We start from the raw sequence: 27,992 nt of genomic DNA on the forward strand, positions 1-27,992 counted from the left end.
AATATAAGGGGCTTTTAGTGGTTGTCCCTTTCCATCCACTTGTTGAAAACCATATAGAATGAGAGCAGCTGGATGTCTCCTACATGGTTTTTTCCTCCCTGCTCCATATTCAGTCACTTAACTGTTTCAGTCTCACATTCTTTGTGCCCCACATTTTCTTTAGTCTTGGCTGAGAGGAGATTGCAGTGGCAAGAACATAACCATAAGGCTTTTTCCATTGACAAATTTTAAGCACTTTCACAATCCTTTTCAACTAAAACATTGAAACAGTTCAATAACAACCGTGATCAATTTATAATTTTGTAACTTATTCTATGCCTATAGAAGAATTGAGATCCAATGGCATTCCACCAAGATGATGTTTTTATTTGAGCCTTGCACTTGATTGAATTTTTCTTTTTCAGGCCAGCAATACTTCACCAAATCCAGTTTGTTTACTCTTTGAGAAGATTTAGAGCCTCCCCTTCTAGCAAATCCGATAGATTTGCTAAACTATGGTGCTTGCTATTGATATAAACTATGTTTCATGAAGCAGGAGAATGAGTGATGCTTCCAATCATCTTCAGTGCTATGCAGGGCTGATCCAGGGGTACCTAAAACAGGCCATGCAAAATGAGTACAAACCCATCAAACTATTGAATACAATCAAGATGACATTACTAAATACCAAGAAAATATGAAAGAGTAAATGCAAAATATAATGAAAATTAGAAAATGCTGCAGAAATATGATGGAGAAGTTCTTACAAAGTGTCCTGCTCCCAGGATCCAATAGAATTGTAGGTTCTGGTAAGATTTGTAGAAACCCTTGGTTTCTCCTTGGCCACAGTACAAGGCGATTCTGCTGATACTGATGAAATTAGTCATCCCTTTCCACCTAGAAACCAAGAAATTGGTTGAGTTTAAAACGGAAAAGAATCAGATAAAATGCAGGAAGCAAGGGAACATGTTTTTAGTCTTTACTTCAGCTTCTGAACCCAGGCTTCAGTTCCCTTGGTTGCACAGATGAGATCCAGCTGTAGAAGAACAGGAGAAATGTTAAAACTTCTGGTGAGAAATGGACAAGAATATGGAGAAATGAATTATTATAATTTTTCACCTAGATTTAATGAAAACATGTTTATTAGGTATTAATTCTAGTTTCTACAAAAGCATCAATAAATAGTGAATACACCCTTTTCTTGCATTCATAAAATGTTGATAAGTCATTCTGCAAAATTCTGTCTTGAATACACCCTTTTCTTGCATTCATAAAATGTTGATAGTCATTCTGCAAAATTCTGTCTTGAATACACCCTTTTCTTGCATTCATAAAATGCTGATAGTCATTCTGCAAAATTCTGTCTCCAGGATAACAGATTAAATAACTACCAAAAGGCTTCTAGAAAACAATTGCAACCACTATTTAGAATTCTCTCAAGAACAAGTAGATACCAAATAAGTAAGAACAAGTTACTCGTTAGTTTTTAAAGTAATAGTGATTTTTGTCTTATCATATTGACCAAACATGGTTCTTTGATAGCATAAAACAACGTGCAAAATTGCAGAAAGCTATACCTGGCCATTGTATATAGTGACTTCCACTCCTCTTCTCAAGAGCTCATCAACCTGTAAAAAATGACAAAGAAATTTGGAAATAATAGATGAAACAAAATATCATTTTGAAGACAAATCAAAATTCAGTTCGACAGAAGATTAGTAACAGTAAGGTGCAGAAGTTGCATATTCTATTTGGTTATTGAAAACCTCATTAATCCTTGGCTTCATAAAATCACCAGATAAGGAATTGAAAACAATTTGAGATTGTCCTCCCCAACTGCAAGAGATGACACACTGTGAACATCATTTGCCTCTTAAAGAGTTAATATAGCAAAGAATTTAACCCTCTAAAGCAATTGTTTACCGGATATTTTTTGGGATGATTCTCAATTTTCGGCGAATTACTGTGTTCATGATATCTGAGAGACTCCCATGAGTGACTTCCAAGTATCTCCGGTATCTCTTTCCGGATGCATTTGTCAATGTATTTGCTGTTGTAGCCAAAGGATCATTAGCATAATCAAGCAAAAAATTGTAGAGATCCTGCATATCATCAGAACCCATACAAATAAATGAACAAATTGGACGAAAAACTACTACACAACAAATCATGGTTCAGTAAAAAGGCAATTGAAGATAAAGAGTGCTACAAATATTTAATACACTCATGTTGGCTCACCACATTGTTACTGTTGGAAGTAACAAAATTTTCTAAAGAAGCCCATAAGGTAACCGCGTCATTATATTGCCCTTTCCTGATTGCTTCTTGTATTTGTGTAGCCATGCTGCAATAAAACACATCATATGCGATTACGTGCAATACAGTATCCATGAAAAGGTGCTCTAGTTTGCAATTTTCATGGAAAGGTTCCTCAATTCTTAAATTGTTGTAAAGATCAAAAGGAGAATTCTTACAGAGAAAGTGATAAAAAAGAATATCTTTCATGTGCTGCTATAAGCAGAAGTAAAGCAGAAGCAAAACACTTTTTAAACAAATAAAAGGAATGCGACAATTGAAACCTGTTGGCCTCCTCTGCTGATTTTGAGTCCAATCTGGAGATGTCCTTCAGTAAAGGTCCCCATGATAACTACAAAAGACATCATAGTTTTAATACTCTCTGTCAATATACAAAGGCTGCTATAGCTGCAAATGTTACTTACCACAAAATCTTCAGGAGAGATCCAAGAATCTCCAAGTACAATGCCTAGAAAACAAAACCAACTTCAATATATCTTCAGATCACATAAGTACCAGTTAATTGATCTCATTGCTTTGTAAAGATAGTAAAAATGAAGATACCAATTATAGTATTAAAATTCATATTCTAGTAATTATTCTAAGCTTTCAATTCACCAAAGAGATCAGGGTTGGTGTCAAAAAGAGCAAGGCAGTAACCGCAAAATCGACATTTGTACCTCCAAGTTTGAGTTTAAGTTTCCCAGCTTGAATTGCATCATATGCAGCTAAACCCAATGTGGCAGCATGTTTCCCTCCATATGATTCAGCTACAATGTACAGTGGGCTGCTTTGAAGGGATGCATTGCGATTGAACAGCTTGATCAGCAATGTGGTCAAGTCAGCTGCAGCTTCTTCATCGGTCTTCACTGCCAAGCTCTCATCCTCAAAGAAACTGAAACCTGCGCCAACTGGGCTATCCTACAATTTTATAGTTTTCACCCTTCAATAATCCATAACAGCTGGAGATCACTATGTCTCTAATTAAAAGAAGGAAAAACAAGTGAAGCAAATGAGTTACCACAAACAAAAGATCAGCTTTCTTCAGCCATGTGGAATTCCGTGGTTTCAGATCTATATCCAAAGGCCCCATCTCTTGGAAATTGCCTATACCAACTCCAGATGATCCCTATTGGTGTTCACCCAAAAGCTTAAAGATGTAAGATAGAAGAGAAGTACAATCTGCCACATGAGTGTTTTTGTGTATATGTGTGCGTGTGTGTTCCACACCAACCTGGAAGATAACTCTTGTTGTTCATCCAAAAGTATAAAGGTGAAAGACAAAAAAGAACTACGGCTGAAGACATGAGAGAGAGAGAGAGAGAGTGTATGGGTGTGTGCACGTATGTGAGAGTGTGCACGCGTGTATGTGAACGTGTGTGTATTAGGTGAGTCTCCTCGCATGTATGTATGTGAGCGTATGTTATGCGTCTGTGTCTATATGTGTCTATACGAGTGCGTGTGTTATACATGTTGGGAAGAGTTTCAAAATATTCTTTATTTTATAATAAAAAACATTTTTTTTTAAAGTTTTGGTGCTTTTATTGTTTTCCTGGGAAAGTGTTTTGAAAAGTGTTTAGTGGAAGTCATATTTCGGTGGTTTAAATAGTCTTAGATTTGCATTTTGCATGTTCGCAGCCGCGCGAGGCGTTGAGGTTCGTTTTGGCCACACCTTAACCTTTTGACTTAGTTGTATTTGACTTTTTGTTTCTCGATTGATTTGGCCATTTGAAAGCATATATTTAACAGGCATTTATAAAGTGTTTATGGGGCATTGTGACGATTGGATGATTTTGAAGGTCATTGACATTAGGTCAAAGGCGAGTAACCGTTCATAATCATTTTTGTCTAATTTTCAAACTATTGGATTTATAGCCTTTAATATCATTTATCACCAAAAATTGATTGGCTTTTAAAAAGTCTATAAAACTCTTCTTTTGCGTCTTTTGAATCATTATATTTTTTGATTCACAAGTTTTCTCTCTTTGTATTCTTTTGCTCTAGTTTGGCTTGCAAAGTTCAATGTAAGAGAGATGTCATTTGATCTTCCGAAGTAATAACGTTCTTGGTTCAAGCCTAATTGTATTTTGAAAACTCAATTGCTTACAAACCCTGTTCATATCTTAAAATTTTTTGAAGTATGACGATTGAAGTTCTAAAGATAACAATATGAACGTGTCTCTAGGCTTGAGATCTCAATTTTCTTAAATCCTATTTTTGGCTCCTTGTCAAAGGCGTAGCGGGGGGGCAGGACTAGGCTGTAGCCCAGTCTTGGGACATCCCGAAACAGTTAATTTTTTTTTTAAAGCCCAGTCCTAGCCCAGCCCTGATTCCATATGAAATAGATTTTTATCCATTTTTGTAGCCCAGCCTAGTCCTAACCCAGCCCGGACTGCAGCAAATAGTTTGATTGGTGCATATGAAATAGATTTGTATTAATAATTGTAGCCATTTTTTATTTTATCTCAAAAAAAAAAAAATGGGGGGGAGGGGGGGGGGGGCTGCCCCCGAACCCCAGACTATCACACAATTTTTTTTTTTGCTACACCCCTGTTTGCACCCCCCCCCCCTCACATGAATCCTAGCTACGCCACTGCTCCTTGTTGTTGTTCATTCAAAAGGAGAGAGATGAAAAAAAACAACTACATTTGGCGACATGAGTGTGTAAGTGTATGTGCATGTTTGATATCGTCCATCTTCCTTGAAGCCTATCTTACCGGACCACCTTGGAGCCAGAGTATGATTGGCCATGGAGAAGTTGAGTTTTCGACACGGTAAGGACTCCTATATAGCCACCAGAACATGTGGGCTTCTGCATAATTTGATGATGGTTAAGCAGAGAATTATATGTCAAGGAGATTCAGTTCAAAGCGACAAACTTCTTTCAATGAAACTAGCTGGTGACTTACTAGGACGAACTTGAACGTATCCCCACTCTTCCATCTTGTCTTTGGTTCCAAATGCACCAACACCTCCACCATGAAACCAATGAAGAAGCAGAAACCAACATAACTGCACCAACAATGCAAACTTCTTCTCCATGGTTAGATAATAACAAGCCAAACTTGTCCTGCAAGGTGAAGAGATCAGCAGCAATGCAACCTCTTAGACGTTGTCTGGCTCCCTCAACTGTGCACAAAGCAATGTCTTTGTCGTCAAGAATATAAACATTATCAGGGGAAAAGGAAGACTGAAAGATAGCTTAAATGCATGCGTGTACTCACTTGAAATTATTTGAAGAAACTATCTTGATCATGATATAATCGGCAAGAAAGTAAAACGAGGAAATCTTGCTTGATTCCCCCAAGATTTTCCTGTTATCAGAATCTTCTGTATTAGGATTGCCGTTATTCACATCCATACTAGTGTACGTGTAAAGCTACAATAGATTCTTTGCAAAAGTCGATATGACAGATGGTGGCAGTTTTGACAGTTGCCATCCAAATTTTTTTTATTGTAAAAGGCAGGAAGGGGTTGGGGAGTTGCCAACGTTAAACTTTTTTTGTAATAAAGGCCCGCGAACCCCAGCCGGAGCCTATCGGGATGGGCTCGGCGCAATTTTTATCGAGCAGAATTTTCAAATTGGGGCCTAGCCCGGGCCCGGTTTTCACCCCTTGTGTTTCCCAAGTTTTGGCATGCTCCAGTGTGCGTTAGGGTCAAGAACATCTCTTTCAGTCAATGTAACCCCACAGATGTGTTACACATAGTTTGTTTGCTAAGAATAATACCTCAGTTGTGCTCTTTCCAAATAACATCATGATTTTTTAACTTATGAAATTTCGGCACATTGTGAACCATCAATTTTTTATGCCCTTTTTTCCAAGAAGAACAGGAAAACCGTGCTTGAGATCATAGACCTAGTCGCCAGCAACTATCTCATGATATTTTTGTGATCTTCAAAACAAAATTCAGTTTTTTAAAGTGTTCATATTCCCCAAAAAAGTTTCCAGTTTTCCTCATTTTCCTTTTAAAATTTGGAATCTTTTCCTGATGTTAATCCAAGACTTCTTTTCTCTTTCAATAAAAATTGGTTTCCTGATTTTAGTCAGATCATACATACATACATGTATGTGTGTTCACATATATATTTGTGCACATATATCTCAAAATTTTCAGGCATCAACTGCGCATGCCCATGGTAAAGGAGCTTCAACAATGGGCATCTTCATGCTTCTGTTGAATTAGGAACATCATGGTGAATGAAGTTGAAAGTATGACCAACTTAATTTGAATTTTACTACTGTAAAACAAACAGAGAGCATGTTCTGAACATACATCAACAGATGCAAATAGAACAATGTCAAGTGGCTCCTTGCTCTCTTCAGTGAAACATGCTGAACAAAGGGAAACTTGTTGCACAAAGAGGAATCCATCTCTGTGTCAACAGAATCATATGTTCTTCCAATGTTAAACCTTGAGACTTTGGAAATCTATAACTAGGTGATTAGGGGGTGAAAATTTGGTTTACATTAGTAATTTAAGGCATCATAGTTCGAAGGCAATGCAGGAACTAAGATCAAATTTCCTCATTTTTTTTTCTTTTTCTTTAATGATCAAATGACTTTGTATTGATGAAGAGGGTGGGTGCACCTGACCACCCTTCATCTTTGAGATACAGCCTGTCAGCTGTGAGGCCCAACACAAGATGGAGGGTTGATTAAGTGCAGCTGCATACTAAAGTGTGCAATGTGATTGCATCAGATCTGCTTTTTCGATAGAAAAGTAGTGGCCGTGTAAGAGGGCATCCAATGATTTGAACCCCCTTTTTTTTTAAAACTTTAATATGGAGAAACCAATGGTTGGGATGCCCCGTTACAGTTTGAGAGGTGTGATGTGACGTTGATCATGGACCTAAGACGCCATTCCGTTGTGGTTTGAAATTGAACTAGGTTTTTTGTCAAAGCACAAAAGGGCATGATTTTGCTCACCTTGGGGAACAATTTCAAAGCTTTGGAAAGAAATAGTTTCGTAGGAAAATTTCAGGTCAGTAAACCCTCTAATTGCTGTTCAGACTTTAATTTGTTTCAACCTTTCATACTGCAAAAAGTGATATTTTCATAATATCGCTTATTGTGAAAATATCCGGTCTTCATTGTGATATTACTGCTATACTACCATGTTGTAGCTTATCTATATGGGCTTCAGATAAGTGAAGTTTATAATAAGATCTTTATTATGACAAAAAATATGATTAATAAATAATGTGTATCTTAATCTTAATGATGGATGGATTGTATCATTGAGTAAAATATTGATACAGTTGTCCCTTTTTAATGACAGGAAACGTATTATGGCATACATGTTATTTATATAGATTTGTTTTAGACCATTTTTTAGGGAAAAATGCATCAATCACACGAGAGAGAGAGAGAGGAGGATCCTATGGATATGGACATAGATATATCAGAGAGAGTTAAGTAGTTTAAACGTTTATTTATATGTAGATATTAAATTATCAAAAAATATATAGTGAGAGCTAGAGAGAGAGGGAGACAAAAAATTATGCTAATTATTAATAAAAATCGTAGATGATTTTCAAGTTAAAGAGTGTGTGTATCTTTATGTGAGTGTATCTTATGTGCATGTATCTGCCCCGATCGCAAGAACAGGCCATTCTCTTTGTGAGAGTTAATAAATAATGCTTACGCATCTAAAGTAAAACATTTTTGCATAAAAAATATATATGAAAATTATCAAAGCAAAAAAAAAACATACCTTTTGTAGTTGAGAAAGGTAAGTTATCTCACAATGTAATGGCAAAAATATAGGGGTGCATGTCCTTTAATAGGACACGCAAAGTTGGCAATTAAAAACAAACAAGGAGAGAGAGAGAGCACTTTTCTGTTTGAAAAGGTAAACATATTTTTTGTGGAAAAATTACATCAATGCCATGTAATTAACACATCCTTTTTTGGGAAAAAAACTACAGAGATGACCAACGTAATTTATAGTTCTATTAAAAAAAATGATAAATGTCATTTGAGAAAAAAGGAGAAATTTTGTGTCCTCTGCCACCCATGCTTCTGCTTTTATAATATTTAGTTTATAGTTTATAGCTTAAAATTAAGATAAGATAAGAAAAACAAATTTTTAGTATATATATAATTGTTATATTGTAATATTTTCCCAATTTTTCGTAGAAAAACCAGAATATTCAAAATATCTAGAGATTTTCCCTCATCCAGGTTCTTCCAAGAGCGAGACCTGTGATATTAATTTCAGCATTAGGTGTATCAGATTGCATTTTCTCCGACTTTCCCCGTCTAGTGGACTATTAATTGTGAGATGCATTGAGTTTCGATTCTAAAATCCAGCTTATTCATAACATACCTTAAGTAACCATGCCATTAAGGATGAGAGTGCCTTCATAAGAAAGGCATTTTCCACCCTGTCAAACAAATGGACCCAGCCAAGTGTGGCGGATATTCTAATGAAAGAAGATCTTAATTATGTAAGGAGTTTAATGTGTAGGCAGAGTTAGGGATGTTGGTGTATTTGCAAAATCAAAACTGAAATGCAAAAATATGCACATATCGGTAAACACCATGATCAATGTGATGTGCAGGTGCTCGATGTTCTCCTCAGCCTATCGATGCCTATGATGAGCCCAGGCCTTCAAGTCGATGGTGAGTAGGACCCTGAACCCAAATGAGAGTTACGAGGACATGGGCAATAGGCTAAAGGCTACTGGTTTAGTGGCTACTCTCATCATGCAGTCAAGTCCCTTATTTATAATGGAGAATAAGAGGGTGGTTACATAATGTGAACTCTTCATATTCACGTAACCAATACCCCACTAATTCTCATTAAGTGCCCACTAACCCTCTCATTAGTGTCAAACCGTGTCACACTATGGGTTGAACCCAAACCTAAATGTCTAACATTCTCCCACTTGACCCATTAACACTAAAAGGGTACTAAATCGAAGTTTATACCATTATCTTGACTTAATTCTCCTATATTACAAGAATGAATCATATGAGTCATGGAGATGATTACCTCTTTATGAAATGTTATATTTTCATGTACTACAATTCATTTTCAGCGCTTTAGCATGTTAAGATTACCTTTATGAATAGATTGATCTCTAACTTATTCTATTGGTCTTTTTAATATTGTTATTCTATTATTCTCTCTAATCAAATGAGAGATCTTTATGCAAAATCAACAATACACAAAGTCATAGAGAATCAATTCATTTTTATAAATGTGATCACATAATCTATTATCATACATCAGAATGAATAAAAAAGACTCATCCCCTTTACATGTTGAGAATACAATCTCGGTGCTAACCCTTTAGTAAGGGGATCTGTAATTATTTCCTTTGTACCAATTGTATCAATACATACTAGATGATTCTTATTCCTGACTTTAATAAAAAAGTATTTTAACTCCATATGTCAACACGAAGTTGAGCTCTTGTTGTTATTTGAGAAAGGCACGACTACTTCATTATCATAAAAAATCTTTACTGGTATCTCAATAGAGTCTATAATCTCAAGACTCATAATAAAGTTTCTTATCCAAATGGCCTAAGACGAAGTCTCATATAGAGCAATAAATTATGTCTTCATGGTACAAGCATCAGTTGTAGAATATTTTTCAATTCTTTATGAGACGGCATACCTACTAGTAAAAAATGTATCCAGTAGTAGACTTTCTACTGCCGAGACATCCTTCTAAATTCGCATCAGAGTATCTAATAACTTCTAGTTGGTCAACTTTTATGTAAGTCAACATATAGTTCTTCATTCCTTACAAATAGTGTATGACTTTCTTTATTGCCTTTCTGTGCACAATGTCTGAATTTGACTGATATCTACTAAGTATTTCCATAACAAATACAATATCAGGTTGTGTGCAAGTCTGCGCATACTGCAAACTCCCAACCACTGAAGCATATAAGACAATTATCATCTGAGCATTTTCATTATCATCCTGAGGATAGTCCTTTGAACTCAATTTATCCCTTTTCACTATGGGTGTTGAACCAGGAGGACAGTTCTTCATCCCATATCTTTTAAGAACTTTAAGGATATAAAATTTTTAAGAGAGGTCAATGACACCCTTAGTTCTATCATGATAGATCTCAATTTCAAGGACATATATGCCCTCACCCATGTCCTTCATATCGAAATAAAAGAAAATAAAATCTTTTGCCTCATGTAGTAGACTCAAATTATTAGTTGCAAGAAGAATTTTATCAATATATAAAACCAAAATTATGAACTTACTCTCACTAGTTTTAATGTATATGCACAGATCAACAATATTTTTAGTGAATCTAAAGTTCATAATTACCTTATTGAACTTTTTATACCACTGGCGAGAGGCTTGTTTAAGTCTATAAATTGACTTCTTAAATTTGCAAACTAAATTATTTGAGTCATCTACACTGAAATCAGGAGGTTGTTATATGTATATCTTCTCTTCCATATCCCCATTCAGGAATGCAGTTTTCACATCCATTTGATGTAGCTCTAAATCAAAATGAGTTATGAGGGTCATGATTACCCTCAACGATTACTTAATTGAAACAGAAAGAAAAAAGTCTCATTATAATCAATGCTCGCTATTTGTATGAAACCTTTTACTACAAGCCTAGCCATGTATATCTTCACTTGACCTTTAAAGTCTGTTTTGGTCTTAAAGACCCGCTTACAACCAACAAGTCGAGATACAAGATCTCACACTTGGTTCTTTGCCATAGAGTCAAGTTCTTCCTTCATGGCATTGATTCAATGTGTTGATTTTTTATTTTTAATGGTTTCTGCAAAGGTGAATGTATCATCATCAATATCTATGAAATTACTTGACTCTTGCAAACACACCAGATAGTCTGGATATATAGCAGATTTCTTGGTCCTCATAGACCTCCATACAGATGCTACACATGGTTCAAAATAAACTTCTATATCTTGTTGTTGTTGTACATCCTCATCAACAATTTGCTCTATTTGGGATTGATGTTCATTGACCGGACTTTCCCAAACATTATGTAAAGGGACATTGACAAGAAAAAATGGGTCTTTATCCTTCGCAGGTATGGAACCTTGATCCTGCATTTTCTCAAATTCAATACTTTAAGATGCATCTATCACAATAGAACTATTTTAAAAAAATCTCACTTTATCTGTTTCTACTATTTGTAGTGTATGAGATGGACAATAAAACCTAAAGCTCTTTGATCTTTTTAGATAGCCAATACAAAATTCACTAGTCATCCTACGATCAAAGACTTTTATATGTAGGTTATACAGTTTAACTTCTGGTAGACATTCCCATATGCGCATATATGACAAAGAATGTTTAATACCTGTACATAACTCGTAAGGAGTCTTTTAAATAGCCTTCATATATAGGAACCTTATTCAAAATATGCATTATTGTCCTAAAAGTTTCACCCCACAAGGTCAAGGAAAGGTTTGAGTGATTGAACATCACTCGAAACATTTCTTTAGGCATACAGTTTTTTCTTTCAGCTACATTATTCTAATAAGCACTATCAGGCATGGAATACTGAGGTATAATACATTTCTCTTTTAGAAACCATGCTAATGACCCTTCCTTTTGTTCCATCTCAGTGAAATAACTATAATATTCATCACATCTATCAGACCTGACCACCTTAATAACTTCATTGGTTTGTTTCTCTACTTTTTTCTTGAAGTCCTTAAAAACCTAAAAGACTTAATTTTTTAAATAATAAGTAGAGATACATATATCATGAGTAATCATCATGACAAAATACTTTTTACCCATGTAACACAGTGAAAAGGGGCCACAAACATCCCTATGCACTATCTCAAATTTTCTATTGCTATGTTTGGCATATTTCTTATACGTGTTAGACTGCTTAGCTTTTATACAGTCAACACATAGCTCTATATCCGTGAAATCAAGAGATCCAAGGATTTCTTCTTTCATAAGTCTTTGAACTCTCTCTCAGAGGTTTTCTTCTTGTTCTTCTTTTTGAAGAAACTTTTCTTTGACCCCAACCTTTGTTTTTTCATATGTGCACTCGGCAACCTCTCACCCTTCAGTCTTTCTTCTTCCTCAACACACTTGCTCAAGAGGCCATTAAAAAACCACTCATCGTTATGTGTGTTGTAGGAGATTTTAAAGAGTTCATATTCAGTAGGCAATGAGGTCAAAATCAGATGGACTAAGAAAGAATAAGAAATGACAAACTTTATGTCATTTAACTGAGAAACAATATTTTTCATTTTCAAAATGTGTTGTCAAATGTGACTATCACCAGTATATTTGATAGATACTAGTTTGAATATTAGTGTACATCCCATTGCTTTATTAGAACTGACAAATTGAGCCTCAATGGCTCCCAAAAAAATTTTCAGTGTTTTTGCAGTAAGGAATAGCACCTCAAATATTCTTAGTCACTCGAGATTGTAAAAGCAATAAGCTAAATCTATTTGAGCGCTCTCACTTCTCAGAGATATCCTTCTGTTGGTTGGACTTTGCTCTGTAAGAGCGAAAGGTTCATGAGTCATAAGGGCCAAATTCAAGTCTATGTAACTAAGAGTGAACAACACTATTTCTTTTCAATCCGAGAAATTTAATCTGTCTAACAAGAGAATATTATTAGAACCATCAATAAGGAAATAACATGATACAACAGGAAACAAAAGAAAAACTCTTATTATTACTCAAATGAGACTTGTAATGAAAAGGTAAACAGTGAGACCCTTTATTATCCACCTTTTTTGAGACAGGCATAATTGAGTCATTATCATTTTACTTTGGTGAAAATGATAATACTCATAGTTGTTTCATCTATTCAATTCTCAAGAAATTGATTTTAGTTGATAAAACTAGTAGATCATATAACAAGAGATAATTCAGCATTGTACCTTTTGGGTACGGATATGCTTTATAGGCTGAAATACACATCTATTATGATATCCTGTGTGAATTTAGAATACAACAACCCACTTTTGGGTAGAATCTTTGTTTCATAAAGTCACACACAATCATAATATTGAATCTTAATACGGTCCAAAGAATCCTTAATCAATACAACTCAAATCACTTTGATGATTGCATGAGTCAGTAAATCAAGATATTTTACCAAAATTATATTCGTATTATTGAGCATGCCCATGCACACATATTAATGCATGTATATTCATGACGAAATATGCATTATATTATCAAAGTACAAGTTCATGCTTCAACTTATATGTATAAACTAATTTTGATGATAACACATTAGAAAATATCATGAATTTAAAATATTATGCATAGCTTAAATAATATAAAACACATGTATTAAACACGTATAAGTTATGCTTCCTTAACAATAAATACTTATAAAGCATGAAAAATAACAAAAACATGCTCATATAGGTAATCAAGTCGATGGTGAGCAGAACCCTGAACCTAAATGAAAATTACGAGGACACAAGCAATAGACTATAGGCTATTGGTTTCTGGCTACTCTCATCATGTAGCCAAGCCCCCTATTTATAATGGAGAATAAAGGGGTGGTTACGTGAATGTGAAGAGTTACAAAATATGAACTCTTCACATTGACATAACCACTACCCTACTAATTTCCATTAAGTGCCCACTAACCCTCTTATTAGTGTCAATCTCGGTCACACTATGGGTTAGACCCAAACCCAAATGTCCAACAAGGTAATGCTGGTCCCTGCGGAAGGCAAAGTTGTCCCAATCAAAATTAAGGGCCCCCCATGCTTGTTTCAGCATGTCGCACATATGGTCCAAAAAAGATGAGGGAGTGATTCCTCCTCGCATCGGCAAAGAACACATCTACTAGCAAGGTGAATCACTCACTGCTTTAACCTTATTTTCATATTAACCTTATCGAGCAGTACTTGCAAACCCATGAGAGATCCCCTTAAGTGGGAAGCTTACACACCACAATGCCTAATTATTTGGGAGACATTGCGCCGAAGGACAACCCAACACCCTGTATAGAGAGGAGACTATGAAGCAACCATTGGTTGTTAATGCCCACGTGACTTCATCCTCACACTGCACCAGTGAGAGTTGTGATAGCTCGCTGGTAAGGGTCGACCATTGCTGAAATACCAAGTATGCCAGGTTCCTACGAAACACAATATACCAAGTGCCTTCCGATGTCGACCAGACCTGTTCAACCAGTGAAAATTTTCCTCTTGCCGCCTCATATCTTTGAGCCTCTAATCACCCCACCAACAGTCCTGCCAAAATAATGTGGCACTTCCATCACCAACGACCACCTAAATAGCCATCGAGAGCCATGACCAACCCCTTCCAAATCCCAGAGCCTCTCTTCCACTTTTGATTTTTTGATCAGTTTCAGGGCCAACCAATTAGATCATATTTTATCCAAAAAATAACTACAACCCAACCTTCTTGCAGATTCTCCATAACCATCTAGCTAAGAGTGCTTTGTTGAATTTATGGAGATTGTGAATCCCTAAACCCCCACGATCAAGAGCTCAGGAGATGAGTACTGACCAACTCACCAAACGAGTGGAGGTACCCTCAGACTTGCCTGACCAAATGAATCTCTGAAAGATGATTTCGGCAACTTGAAAAGTTTCAAAAAATGCATCACCATAGAAGTTATGTTGAACCTTACTAGGTTAATACGATCCACCCACGATAGCATACGAGCTGCACAAGCTTGGACCTTTTTCCTAATTTGATCCTCCACCCTGCTCCAATGCAGCTCCCTTGACACACCCCAAGTGCAAAAGCAAACCCAAATATTTTATCGGTAAGGAACTAAAAAATATCGCAGGCCAATTGCTGCAACTTACCCGAGGGCTCATTTAAGACCAACACATGACTTTTGTCCTCATTCATGTGCAGTGCAGCCCTGAGATCTCTGCAAAGCATTTAAAAACACAAAGACCACATGTTTTGCTTTGACGCCTCCCCGAACACCAGCAAATCGTCAGCGAGTAAGAGGTGAGAAACTGTGGCCCTTTGCCAGAACCTGCAGCCTTGAAACTCTTCATGTGCTTATGTAGAGGAGAGCATAACCGAGAGAGTCTTCATCACAATAACGAAGAGAAGAGGTGAAAGCGGGTCACCTTTGCACAAGCCTCTCTTGGGCATAAAGAAATCATCTTTCTCTCCATTAATTGGCACAACAATCGAGGTTTGAAGAGAAGACCTTAGACCTAAGAAACCTAATTTTTTCCCAAATTCCATGATTCGCATACAATGTAGTAAAAATATTCAATCTAAAGAATCAAAAACTTTTTCCAGATCAATTTTTAAAATAAAAGATTTCTTACCAAAGGCCCTGATGGAATGTATAGCTTCGTGGGCCACAATGCACGACTTATGTAGTCTCGTTTTCGGGATGAATGTACTTTGAGATTAAAAATGAGAGGATTAATAATCTTCTTAATCCATGACGCCAATATTTTTGAAACAATCTTGAAAACCATACCCACAAAAGAAATGGATAAGAACCTATCAATTTCTTCAGCCCTCAAGTCTTTGGGGATGAGAATAAGCATTGATTCGCCCATGACTTGGGGCACCTTAGCATTTAGGTGGAATTCAACCATCAACTCCAGAAAATCCCCTTTGACTCTCAAGATTCCTTGAAAAATTTATTTGAGAATCCATTTACACCTGGGGTTTTCTTATTCGGCAAGCTTCACACTGTATTCTTGATTTCCTCCAACATGAAAGCTCCAATGCTACCCCTATGATGATCTTCTCCATTCAATGATTTAAAATTTATGGCTGACATATCTTACTGTATTCTTACTCACTTCGAAAAGTGATCAATAAAGAAAGTAGCATTCAGCAAGATATGCGAACCTTGAAATGATTGGCCATTAATCATCATAGATGCAATGTTGTTGGACGAAGCTGGCTAATCGCTTGCTTTAAATTTAGGATTGAATATGTTTTCTTGTCGTACCCTGTTCGATCCGATCGTTGAGAATGGGCAATTTCAGACCCATCTCTATCAAAATAGGTTGCACATCTTGCCAAGAGAGGGAGCCTGCCTGCACAAACGTAGGCAGCCATGACTTCTTGAAAGTTTTATGATCCAGCTTCAAAATACTACCCATGAGAGACATGATGGCTAATAGATTGACGTCTCTCTATTGGCGCCAATGGAGTCCCTCAACCTTCCACTCAACATATAGATTCTTCCTTGAGAGCCATAGCTGAATTCTCCTTCCACCAGCTCCATTCCATCATATTTTCCTTGCACCTTCGACCTACGCGATGACGTTTTCTGGTGTTTCGGTAGTTCTTCCATACGTCAACCCAGCGCTCTTCTTGACCACATTCCACCAGGAGCAAGAGCCTCTTGCACCTCAGCTATGAGGTTAACAATGATCTGTCCTTGGACAGACCCGCCGACCAGAGCCGGACCTGTCAAGTGGCCAATGAGACTTGGGCCTCAGGGCCCCTGGGCCAAAAAAAATTTAGGGGCCCATTTTTAATAGGGATTCCATTTTCAATAAGGGCTCCAAAAAAATTAGAGGCACTGCCCTCGAACTCCTACTATTAATAGGGGGCTCAAAAAATTTCAAGGCGCTGCCCCTGAACTCCTACTATTAATAGGGAGCCCATTTTTAATAGGGGCTCAAAAAATTTTGAGGCCCTGCCCCCGAACTCCTACTATTAATAGGGGGGGCATTTTTTTCCTCCGCCTCAGGCCCCATAAAACACAGGTACGGCCCTGCCGCCGACGGTAGTGACATGAACGTTCAGGGCTAGTCGCTACGTTCTCCCAGCATGCTCCATATTTAAGATCAAGCTCTGGGAGACTTAACGTAGTTCATGTTGCCCTGTCGGAGTAGAGCCCTCTTCATCCGACTCATCTCCCCTCCTTTCATCCTTTCCGCTACCTAAGTTCCACTATCGTAAACCTCTTTCTCTCTCATGTTGTTATGTATATAAGTTGTTCCTGCTTTTCTGAATGCCTGGAGTTACAACAGTCATTTTGGGGAATCCGGGTGCCTTATGGTTGAATCCACAATAAAACGTGGTATGTATTCAAGTGGTAAAAAGAGTGAGCAGAATAAGATCTTGACCATTAGTTTCTTAAAAAAAAAGAACTAGTACTATTAAAACCAATATTGCCCTATTAGTTGAGCAGGAAGCTTGAACCCAATAGGTTGCATCTGATGCACTGGGATATGAGATTTTTAGGGATCTTAACTTGAGATCTTAAGATCTTAGATTTGAGAATCTCTAGTCTAACCTCCTCTTTCACCTACAATGGGACTAAGGATCCTCTCGTTTGGGAGGTTTTTGTTTTATAGTGGAGACTTGAAGGAGGTAGGTCGCGCACCTTGGTCCACAATAAATATATATGAGTGAGTGGTAGTTGCTTAATCCATAGCTACTTAACAAAAACGCGTGTAACATAAAAAAAACAGCTTCAAAACACAGCTAAAACTCTTTTATTTAATATCGGGTGCATCCCTTCAGGTGCTTTTAATGACGTTTTAAAGTGTGGAGACTTGAACGAGGTAGGTCGCACATCGAAGCAGGTTATATGTTCCCTCCTGAAACACGTAGGTGCGTGTTCTTAGGTCTGAATGAGCGCCACGTATGTAAGCATATGGAGCTCGATGCTGAGAGAGAGAGAGAGAGAGAGAGGGAGAGAGATTGAGAGAAAGAGAGAAGAGGAGGAGAGTTGAAGAGGAAGAGAAAGGCGAGGATCGCACCGCCGTCGGCGGACCAGGTAAGTCGACTTCCTCTGTCCTCTTAAAAAGAAAAAGAAAAAACCCCGCAACCGTGTGGTTGTCGGTGACTGTAGAGTGGCAGGGACAGGGAGGCGATCCCGTCTCTGCCGCCTAAAATGTAGAGGCACATGGGAGGGTTCCCTCTGTCCTCATAGTCGACAACCGCAGATTGTCGACGACAAAAAAAAGGAAAGATGGCAGGGTTAAGGGTCGAAGCCTGTCGTTTGCAGCTTTCAGTGAGGAAGGCATAGAGGGGATCGTCCACTCTGTCCTTACTGCTAGCAATTGTATTGCCGACAGCCTGTAATTTAAAAAAAAAGGAATATATATAGGAACGTCGGTCGAACAACTACCAGCAATCGTCGATTGTCGGTGGTGCCGCCTCATTCATAGTGGAAGGTAGGGGAGGGGTTTTCCCTGCCTCAGCCGCCGACAACCATGAGGTTGCCAGAAGCAGTCATAGCAGAGAAGATGGGGAGACAGAGAGTTGCAACTCTCTGTATCGATCCTGAGTGGATGGAGCAAACTCGGTTTGCATCGAGTAGTAGACCGAGATGGCCAGGCCGCTTGGTCTGGGAACGACCCAAACCAAGCCATATCTGCAGCAAACAAGATAAATAGACCAACTGACTTGGTCTGGCAATGGTCCAGATCGAGTCAGGCAAGAAAAAAAGTGATAGATTGACTCGGTCTAGATAGGCCGAGCTGGGTCTATTTTTCGGCAGACCAACTCGGTCTAGACAGATTAAGTTAGTCCTTTTTTTTAGCAGACCGTCTCAGTCTGGATAGATCGAGTCGATCTATTTTTTTGCAGACTGACTCGATCTTGACAGATCGAGTTAGGTCTATTTTTTTGGCAATCTGACTCAGTTTGGACAGATCGAGCTGAGTCTATTTTTTGGAAAACTGACTCAGATCTTTTTTTGGTGAACCAACTTGGGTTTGCTGTTGTTTGACTGACTCGGTCCAGACTGAGTCGGGCTAACTTTTGGATAGGCCGACTCAGCCTAGACCAGGTTGGCCATGTTTTAGAAAAAATAAAAACAATGAATCATTCATACACATATATACATGTGTGTAAGTATATATGTACATGTATACAGAGCGAGGCAAAAATTAAGATGGTAAAGGCCTCAATGTTTTAATACAAGTCAGATTTGGGTTTGGATCCGAATTAGATCTAAACTCAGATCAAATCTCATTTTCGTAAAGTGGATCCAAAACAAATTAGATCCAGTTGAGTTTAGTTCAAACCCAAGTTCTTTTCATCATTGATGTCATATTTGTACCAAACCTATTATGAACAAGGTTTGGATCGGTCGTATCAGATCTAAGATCTAGTCAGGTTTATAGTTGAAAAACTTGAATGATTCGCATTAGAATAAAAGTGGATCTGGATCCAAAACTCAATCAATAGATCCAATTAACCTAAATCTGAACTATAGTGAATGCGAATTAGGTATGGTGTAAAGACAAAACAAATTTGAGAAAAATTACATGAACCCAGGGATGGTCAAAGAGTAAAAAAATTATTTTGCCCTTGATATGCTTAATTAGTAAATGAAGCATAACTTTTTATCCCGATATCGAATTTAAGTAAATTTTTGATCCTTGGATTCTTCTTTCCGAGTAGGATCCATTAGCAAAGGATACTTTGAAAAACTCTGAGAAAATAAAGTCAAAGTTTGGCATGAAAGCTTAAGGATATTTTCATAAATTTTTATAAAGATAAGACTCTAAATGATGATACAGGATTTTTGTCTATTTTATATCAGAACTTGTGAGAAGACTAAGGTTATTCTTTAGAATTTTGAATTTAAACATTTCAAGTAAGTGAATATGTGCAAATTCCTCCTTAGTTAAATAAAATATGTTAGTTAGTTTAGGCATCTTGCAATGAAATTCCATGTGTTATAAGTATGCTAGTATTATCTAATTTTGAATAGAACAACTGTTTAGCATGCTTAGAAATTCATAACCTTGATGTTTAGTAAGATGCTTAAATATGTTGATGCATGTTGCATGTTTCTTGACTTATGAGATGATTTAGATTATGAATGTATCCTATGTGAAAATAATCATGGCATTGATGCATGTAAATGTTAATGTATTACATTGAGAACTAAGAGTAGAGTTTTAGAATTTCAGGATATGATTTGTTCTGATAATGTCGCACTTGCGCCTTGGGAAAGGTATTGTAAGTGTCATGACATGATGAGTTAACTCTATACTGAGATGTTATCCTTAGACATATGATATATGTCTACATATTAAAAGTAGTTAGTGAACATACGTTAGTTATTGTATAAGACACTAATGCCAAAAAATAAAAGCTGAAAGAATGATGTGCATAGGATAACAATACAATGTATGATAAGAAACTTTATTAGGAGAAACATGGTCTAAGACATTGTTGGGGTATGTACACCTCATTCGTACCTTGAGATTTGCTCAAGAATTTCTAGGTGACCCTTAGTGGTTAAAGACAATTGTCCACTAGACACATGTAGGATATAGTATGAACCACAAACCTTGGGGGCATGTATAGCTCCTTGACACCTTGGGGCAGGTATAACTCATTGAGTACCTTAGAGGCAGGTATTGCGGCTCGAGCTCTTCAGGTAGCTACCGATGGCCACTTTGTAGCTCCCAGTTTGTCACCAGCGAGCAGCTGTAATGATTGTAAATCCATAGTTTAGGCCAGTTTAGACTATGTTGTTATGAATGGTTCATATATTTGGTCAACACCGGAGACCCTGAGTTGTCTACATAGGTTGCTACGCTCAAAGAGGCTATTTCTGAAATAACCAATTAAAGTAAAATGTGAATGTCTACTTTGAGAATGATGATAGAGAAACAGTAAAAGAGGAAAAAACTATAAACGATATGTGTGCTTAGTTAGCAAACTAAACTAAGATTAGGAGCTTAAAACTCACTACAGTTATGAGAGTCATGTGTTTAATTTGTAAATGAAAACTTATTGAGTTGTAGACTCACCACCTCTCTTAGTTACAACTGTAGGTTGAGGGACTGCTATCAACCGAAGGAATTGACCATAGACTTAGACTCAGCTACTATAAGACCTTTAGGAACTCATCCTACATTTTATTTCACTCTGAATATGTAATTTTGATACTTTTATTTGAATGATAATAGTTGGTATTAATGAATATATGGACCTTTAATCCTTATAAAAATAAATAAATTTTGTTCTGACATGATTTTTAAAGTTATTTTGGTAACATTTTTTTAAAAACTAATGTCCACAAACTCAAGCTCGAGAAGCCCCAGTTTAAGTCCTTACATAACTCGACTCATTTATTTATTCCAACTATGTCAAGCCGGCTTGGCTCATTGTCCAGCCTTACTGCAATGGGGTAGTAATCGAACATTAAGAGGAGTTTAGATTAGATGGGTCTGATCAACCTAGCGCTTGGGTTTAGCCAAGTTCATAAGCGAGACTGTGAGACAATGTCAATGTCAATGTCATGATTCAAATATGAGAACGTCAAGGGAGAGTAGTTGGTTCTCGTATCATAATCGTCAAAACTTTTTTGTCTCAATTAGGTATGTCATTACCAAAAAGTAAAAGTAATTCAATCAGTCAAGGACACCTACCCTTCAAATGATAGAGAAATTATTGTTGCTTTCAAAAGGTTGGTATATGACATTTATTGTTGACAGTGAACTAAATGTTTCCTTCCTTCTACTGTTTCTTTCAAAAGGTTGTGCCATTTTGGCATGAAGGCCCCAGAACAATCCATCCAAGCCTCAAAATGGGGACAACTCTTTGGAAAATTCTAACCCCCATGTGTGTCTCAATGCAAATCTAAGCCAGTATTAGGTGAAAATTATAGAATAGATGCCCTCATTTCATCATCTTAAAGGGTCAATGATAATCATGGCATTGATGCATGTAAATGTTGATGTATTACATTGAGAAATGAGAGTAGAGTTTTAGGATAGGATCTGTTCTGATAATGTCGCACTTGCGCCTTGGGAGGGGTATTGTAAGTGTCGTGATATGATGAGTTGACTCTATACTGAGATGTCATCCTTAGACATATGATATATGTCGACATATTAAAAGTAGTTAGTGAACATACGTTGGTTATTGTATAAGACACTAACGCCAAAAAATAAAAGTTGAAAGAATGATGTGCATAAGATAACAATACAGTGTATGATAAGAAACTCTATTAGGAGAAAATGGTCTAGGACATTGTTGGGGTATGTGTACCTCATTCGTACCTTGAGATTTGCTCAAGAATTCCTAGGTGACCCTTAGTGGTTAAAGACAATTGTCTAAGAGACACATGTAGGATATAGTATGAATCACAAACCTTGGGGGCATGTATAGCTCCTCGAAACCTTGGGGCAAGTATAACTCATTGAGTAACTTGGAGGCAGGTATCGCCTCTCGAGCTCTTCGGCCAGCTACCGATGGGCACTTTGTAGCTCTCGGCTTGCCACCAGCAAGCAGCTGTAATGATTGTAAGTTCATAGTTTAGGCCGGTTTAGACTATATTGTTATGAGTGGTTCATATGTTTGGGCAACATCGGAGACCCTGAGCTGTCTACATAGGGTGCTACGCTCACGGAAGCTATTTTTGAAATAACCAATTAAAGTAAAATGTGAATGTGTACTTTGAGAATGATGATGGAGAAACAGTAAAAAAGAAAAAAACTATAAACAATATGTGTGTTTAGTTAGCAAACTAAACTAAGATTAGGAGCTTAGAACTCACTACAGTTATGAGAGTTGTGTCTATATTGTAAATGGAAATTTACTGAGTTGTAGACTCACCACCTCTCTTAGTTACAAATATTGTAGGTTCAGGGACTGCTGTCAACCAAAAGAATTAACCGTAGACTTAGACTCTGCTACTATAAGACCTTTTAGCACTCATCCTACATTTTTTTTTCATTCTGAATATATAATTTTGATACTTTTATTTGTATGATAATAGTTGGTATTAATGAATATATGGACCTTTAATCCTTATAAAAATAAATAAATTTTATTTTGACATAATTTTTAAAGTTATTTTTTGTAATTTTCTTTTAAAAACTAACGTCCACGAACTCGAGCTCGAGAAGCCCCAGTTTAAGTCATTACATAACTCGACTCATTTATTTATTTCAACTATGTCAAGCCAGCTTGGCTCATTGTCCAGCCTTACTGCAATGGAGTAGTAATCGAACATTAAGAGGAGTTTAGATTAGATGGGCCCGATCAACCTAGCGCTTGGGTTTAGCCAAGTTCATAAGGGAGACCGTGAGACAATGTCAATGTCAATGTCAATGTCAATGTCATGATTCAAATATGAGAACGTCAAGCGCGACTAGTTCGTTCTCGTGTCATAATCGTCAAAACTTTTTTGTCTCAATTAAGTACGTCATTACCAAAAAGTAGAAGTAAATTCAGTCAGTCAAGGACACCTACCCTTCAAATGATAGAGAAATTATTGTTGCTTTCAAAAGGTTGGTATATGACATTTATTGTTGACAGTGAACTAAATGTTGCCTTCCCTCTACTGTTGCTTTCAAAAGGCTGTGCCATTTTGGCATGGAGGTCCCAGAACAATCCATCCAAGCCTCAAAATGGGGACAACTCTTTGGAAAATTCTAACCCCCATGTGTGGCTCAATGCAAATCTAAGCCGGTGAAAATTATAGAATAGATGCCATCATCTCATCATCTTAAAGGGTAGAAAACTCCCATCATCTTCTCTAGTTCTATATCACACTGTTCTAATAACAGCCATATTACCTTCTTTCCCTTTTATCTTTGTCTTGAGAAAATTGTAGTATCATTGTATGTATGAGTTAAGTTATCCTACTTGTGAAAGAAATGTTAATGCTAATGCTACTTTTGATACTTGAATTAAAGTTACTAGTTCTACCATATCTATGAAGATTTTTATTTTGTCCGGTATAAGAGGAATCGTTGTATATTTCATTAAAATGCAGAGTACACTGTTCTTTCGTCGCATCTAGTAAGAACTCCCCCTAGGTGGAGTGTACCTATATGTTGCTTTATACCAATGTTGTCAGTATCGGTATTGGGCCTCAATTGTTTGGCCAGCGAATTCAGCTGTATCGGTCCGATACCGATACTCAAGTGAATCATTCTGTATCGAATATGTCCTAATCAGAACATGACACATGTTTCAAACCATTAAAATAATATTTAAAAAATAATTTTAGTATTTTTTATATTTATTAAATATTAACCAATTTCAGGGGTGGTGTGCATCGATTTTCTGTGGATAAAGACTGATACTGACAACATTGCTTTATACAGTTGTTTCATTTATTCCCAAAAAAAAAAAAAACACTAATGATGCCCACGAGGGCCCATCCGCTCATCCAGCAGGAGCGACTTGCGAAAGTTTCCAGATTGATGAGACATCACAAATTCGAAACCCACGGGTGCACATCCTTTGCTGCAATGCTGAAACTTGGTGTCTTTCTTGGTGGGCTAGAGGGACTTGAGGTTTTATGCCAATCAACTTGGTTAGAGGAAGGCAGTTCTCAAAAAAGGCAAAAATGGCACAAATGATTTAGACAACGTATAAGTAAAATAAAAAAAATGAGAGGATTTCATTTAGTGCCAATATTTTTTCTTAATTAAAAAAAAATGCTTCATGTTTCTGAATTTGGTGATCTACCATCTGTTTTTATAAAAACTACAAGATAAAGGCCTTAGGTTAAGAGAACAGATCAGGTCCAAGGGACCCTAGATGCCATCATCAAGAAATTGAACGGCATCCAAAACCCATCAAATGGATGGTCCTCACCTGCATGGGCCCCACAAAATTTTTTTGATGCAGCTAACGGTTTCAGCAGCTCAAAATTTGAGGGCTGAAATTTGTCCAAAGGAAAAAGATTTCACAAAGTTTTGGCTGCCGTTCATTTTTTTAATCAACCCCATCTAGGTCAATGTTGTCATCGGAATCGGAATCAGCTGATACTGATTCTCAAGTGAATCGTTCTGAATCGGTAACAAAATAATTAAAAATTACTACGGGTCAATCACGTGACACATGATAAAGTCATTAAAATAATATTAAAAATCAATTTTAAGCTCTTTTTATATTTATTAAAAAAATAGCTGATTCAGGTCAGCATCATATCAATTTTATAGCGATACGATAGGTATCGGCCGATTCATGCCGCACTGATTTTGACAACACTTATGTAGGGTAAGGGTGGCAAAATCTTACCCGACCCACCAACCCGCTTCTTAGCCGGGTTAGGGTTTGGCTTAAACGGGTTCGCTTCGTAAATGGGTCGACCTGCCTAACCCATTTATTAAACGGGTTGTGTTCGTGTTAGGGGTATGCCAACCCACCAACCCGTTAACCCGACCCACCAACCCGCCGACCCAACTTGATTGCCACCCCTAATGTAGGGTGCCTTGGGCAGTTTTCTGTCCAAGACCCCTTGACCTGATCTACTCTGAAGTCATGTTTGATGGTTGGTCCGTGATTGGACTAAATCAACAAAATTGATGAAACAAAACATTGGTTATGTTCATTCCATAACAACTCTATCGGGATGTGCGACTCTCTCTCTCATTCCCTCTCCCCATCCCCTCCTCCTCAAAAAACCCCTCCTCGGGTTAGGTTTAGAGTTTTCCCCAATTTTTGATGATTTTCAATGGAGGCATCCCCAAGAAACCTGAGCAAGCGCATCAAATTCTCTTATTTCAATTTCGATGATGAATCAGGCAGCGCGAATGAAGAAGATGAAGGCGATCGACAAGGGCAAGCTCCTCTCACCATATGACCCCTTCAGTAAGAAGCCCGTCGTGGAGGAGTCCGATGACCCCAAGAACCTCCAGTAGGTCGTCCATAGGATGCGCACTGAGGGCCTCACCCCGAATGGCATCAAGATATTTGATTTCCTCTACAAGGATGGCCTGACCCATGAGGTGGTGGAGCTCTTCGCCGTGATCAAGGACAAAGGAATCATGCCAGACATCGTCGCCCATACGGTCGTGATCGAGGCCTATGCCAATGCCGGGCAGCCCAAGGTGGCCCTCAGCCATGACTCGTCGCCGGTGACCTTGCTTGGGCCTCGCCGTTAGCCCTCACCGAACCCATCTCCGCCACCTTTGCCGCTGCACACACAAAGAGAGAGTCGAGCAACCCCCGTCCAGGCATATTTTTTTTCTCCCAGTCCTGTTATTTTCGTAATAGGAGTGAAACGAAAATATAACCATGTTATACATGCGGTAGACGGCATTTTTGCGTGTCTGCCACGTCCAATGTTTGCCTCAAATTATGGTCTTTTTGGCCGCAAACATTCGAGGCGTTGTCAAACAACCCCTCAAGTTAACCTCCATCATCTTGGGGAATGCAATCCTTAGAATTTAGTATACTACCTCTTGGGATTAAAAAATACTTTACCCTCATAGAAAAAAGGAAGGTAAATATTTTAGTCATTTTAGAGTATTATTGTCATTTTAACATAATTTAACTGAGGTAACAATCAATCAATGACAAAAGTAGGCGTCTGTTTGGCACTTTTCATAAAAATTGAGGCCTATAACAAAATAAAAATAAAAATAAAAATGTGAAGCCCTTTTGGAGATTAGTGGTAAAAGGTTGAAGTTGAACCCTAACTAATTTTTCCCATGAGAAGCCTAAGGGTATAACAGACCTTTGTCCTCAAAGATTCTTTGTGACCACACCAACACCTTTAAGGCTTTAACTCATTTAAGTGATTGGAGAGCAGGACCTAAGCGGCTCTTTAACTTCCCTACATCCCATTAATAACCAATAGCTAGAGTAGACAGTAAAGGGAGTAATCAATGTGATATGAAAACCATTTTACAGAATACAAAGTCAAAGACACCTTTCATCAGGCACAAATCTCAAAGTTCATCACTTCGAAGTATTTCAGTTAGGAGGTCACTGATTTCACGGCCAGTATGCTCATGTACCAGGCTGAGGCCTACATGGGGGTCCTATCATTTTCTTTTACTGTCCATAGAAAGATAACAAAGTACAGAAATAACGAAGATGAACGGCCTTTATCTCACGGGCTCATGCAAGTTGTACCAGACCATACCAAGTAATCATTTTTCTCCTTAATTTTTTCGCCCTAAAGATAATAAAATGAAGCCTATCAAAAAGATTAAAAAAGATAATGAAAAGAACACTGATGGTCACCAGTATCTCACAGTTTATCTAAGGGAGATAGCCAGGATTCCCACGAGGAATATAAAAACTTCACGTCCGACAACTGATGGTCACCAGTATCTCACAGTTTATTAACCAAAAAGTAAATAAGACAGAGAAAATCTATATTACATTATATTATTAGATTATTATAACTTTCTCAAAGTACAGAGTTATAACTAAGGCCCTGTTTGGATCTGTTTCTATTGGTTGTTTGCATACATAAATTAAAGAATATTTATTCTTTACATATATAAAATTCGCCTAAAAATGCCAAGATGGGAGGCCGGAACGTTTTTTTCTCATAATACATTGCAAGGCTGTCAAAATAAGATAAAAGCGAAATCTAACTAAAGAATATGGCGTCCACAGGAAAATTCGGTAGATGTGTGACCGGAATTTCGTGGTTTCTGTAAAAGAAAATTGCAAGAAATAGAAACAAGAAGACCTGGAAAATCATTGCAAACGAAGAAAAGTTGGATTTGAGATAACCATCTATTGCTAACCAAGAGAAGAATGTTATGTGTTCTACAACTTTTACATGTAAAGAACATTTGATACAGAACTTATGCAATAATACTACTATCAACAACATAAATGAAAACTAAGAATGCAGAGAGAGAGAGAGAGAGAGAGAGAGAGAGAGAGAGAGAGAGAGTGTGGTGAATTACTGAAAAAAAAAAGATAAGGAGGAGGTACCTTGTTCTGCTCTTTGCCTATCTTCCCTTGACCACCAACGATCCAAAGATAATGCAGGAGAGTGAAGAGGGTAAGAAACCGCCCTTCTCTGTGGAGAGCTAACAGGAACCCTTTATTTATATTAG

The 27,992-nt window shown here is 37.4% G+C and overlaps 1 protein-coding gene across 2 annotated transcripts; it reads right to left on the minus strand.

Annotated features, from left to right (window-relative positions):
- Positions 1–186: 186 nt before the first annotated feature.
- Positions 187–27,974, minus strand: LOC149839413 (serine carboxypeptidase-like 51). 2 transcript variants are annotated; one of them, XM_090002534.1, is made up of 15 exons: positions 27,868–27,936; positions 5,499–5,588; positions 5,184–5,403; positions 4,992–5,086; positions 3,296–3,403; positions 2,955–3,195; positions 2,700–2,743; positions 2,559–2,626; positions 2,218–2,323; positions 1,903–2,081; positions 1,746–1,815; positions 1,557–1,607; positions 963–1,015; positions 747–876; positions 187–593 (listed from the first exon to the last, which is right to left on the minus strand). In XM_090002534.1, the coding sequence occupies exons 3-15, from the start codon at positions 5,314–5,316 to the stop codon at positions 525–527; spliced, it is 1,347 nt and encodes a 448-aa protein (XP_089858660.1). In that variant the 5' UTR covers positions 5,317–5,403; positions 5,499–5,588; positions 27,868–27,936; the 3' UTR covers positions 187–524. The 2 variants fall into 2 exon arrangements, with proteins under 2 accessions (XP_089858660.1, XP_089858659.1); XM_090002533.1 differs by lacking the exon at positions 5,499–5,588 and having other exon boundaries at positions 27,868–27,974.
- Positions 27,975–27,992: the final 18 nt, after the last annotated feature.

The sequence above is a fragment of the Nuphar pumila genome, chromosome 4 (assembly GCF_984573655.1).
Source record: "Nuphar pumila chromosome 4, dmNupPumi1.hap1.1, whole genome shotgun sequence".
In the NCBI taxonomy this organism is placed as follows: domain Eukaryota; kingdom Viridiplantae; phylum Streptophyta; class Magnoliopsida; order Nymphaeales; family Nymphaeaceae; genus Nuphar; species Nuphar pumila.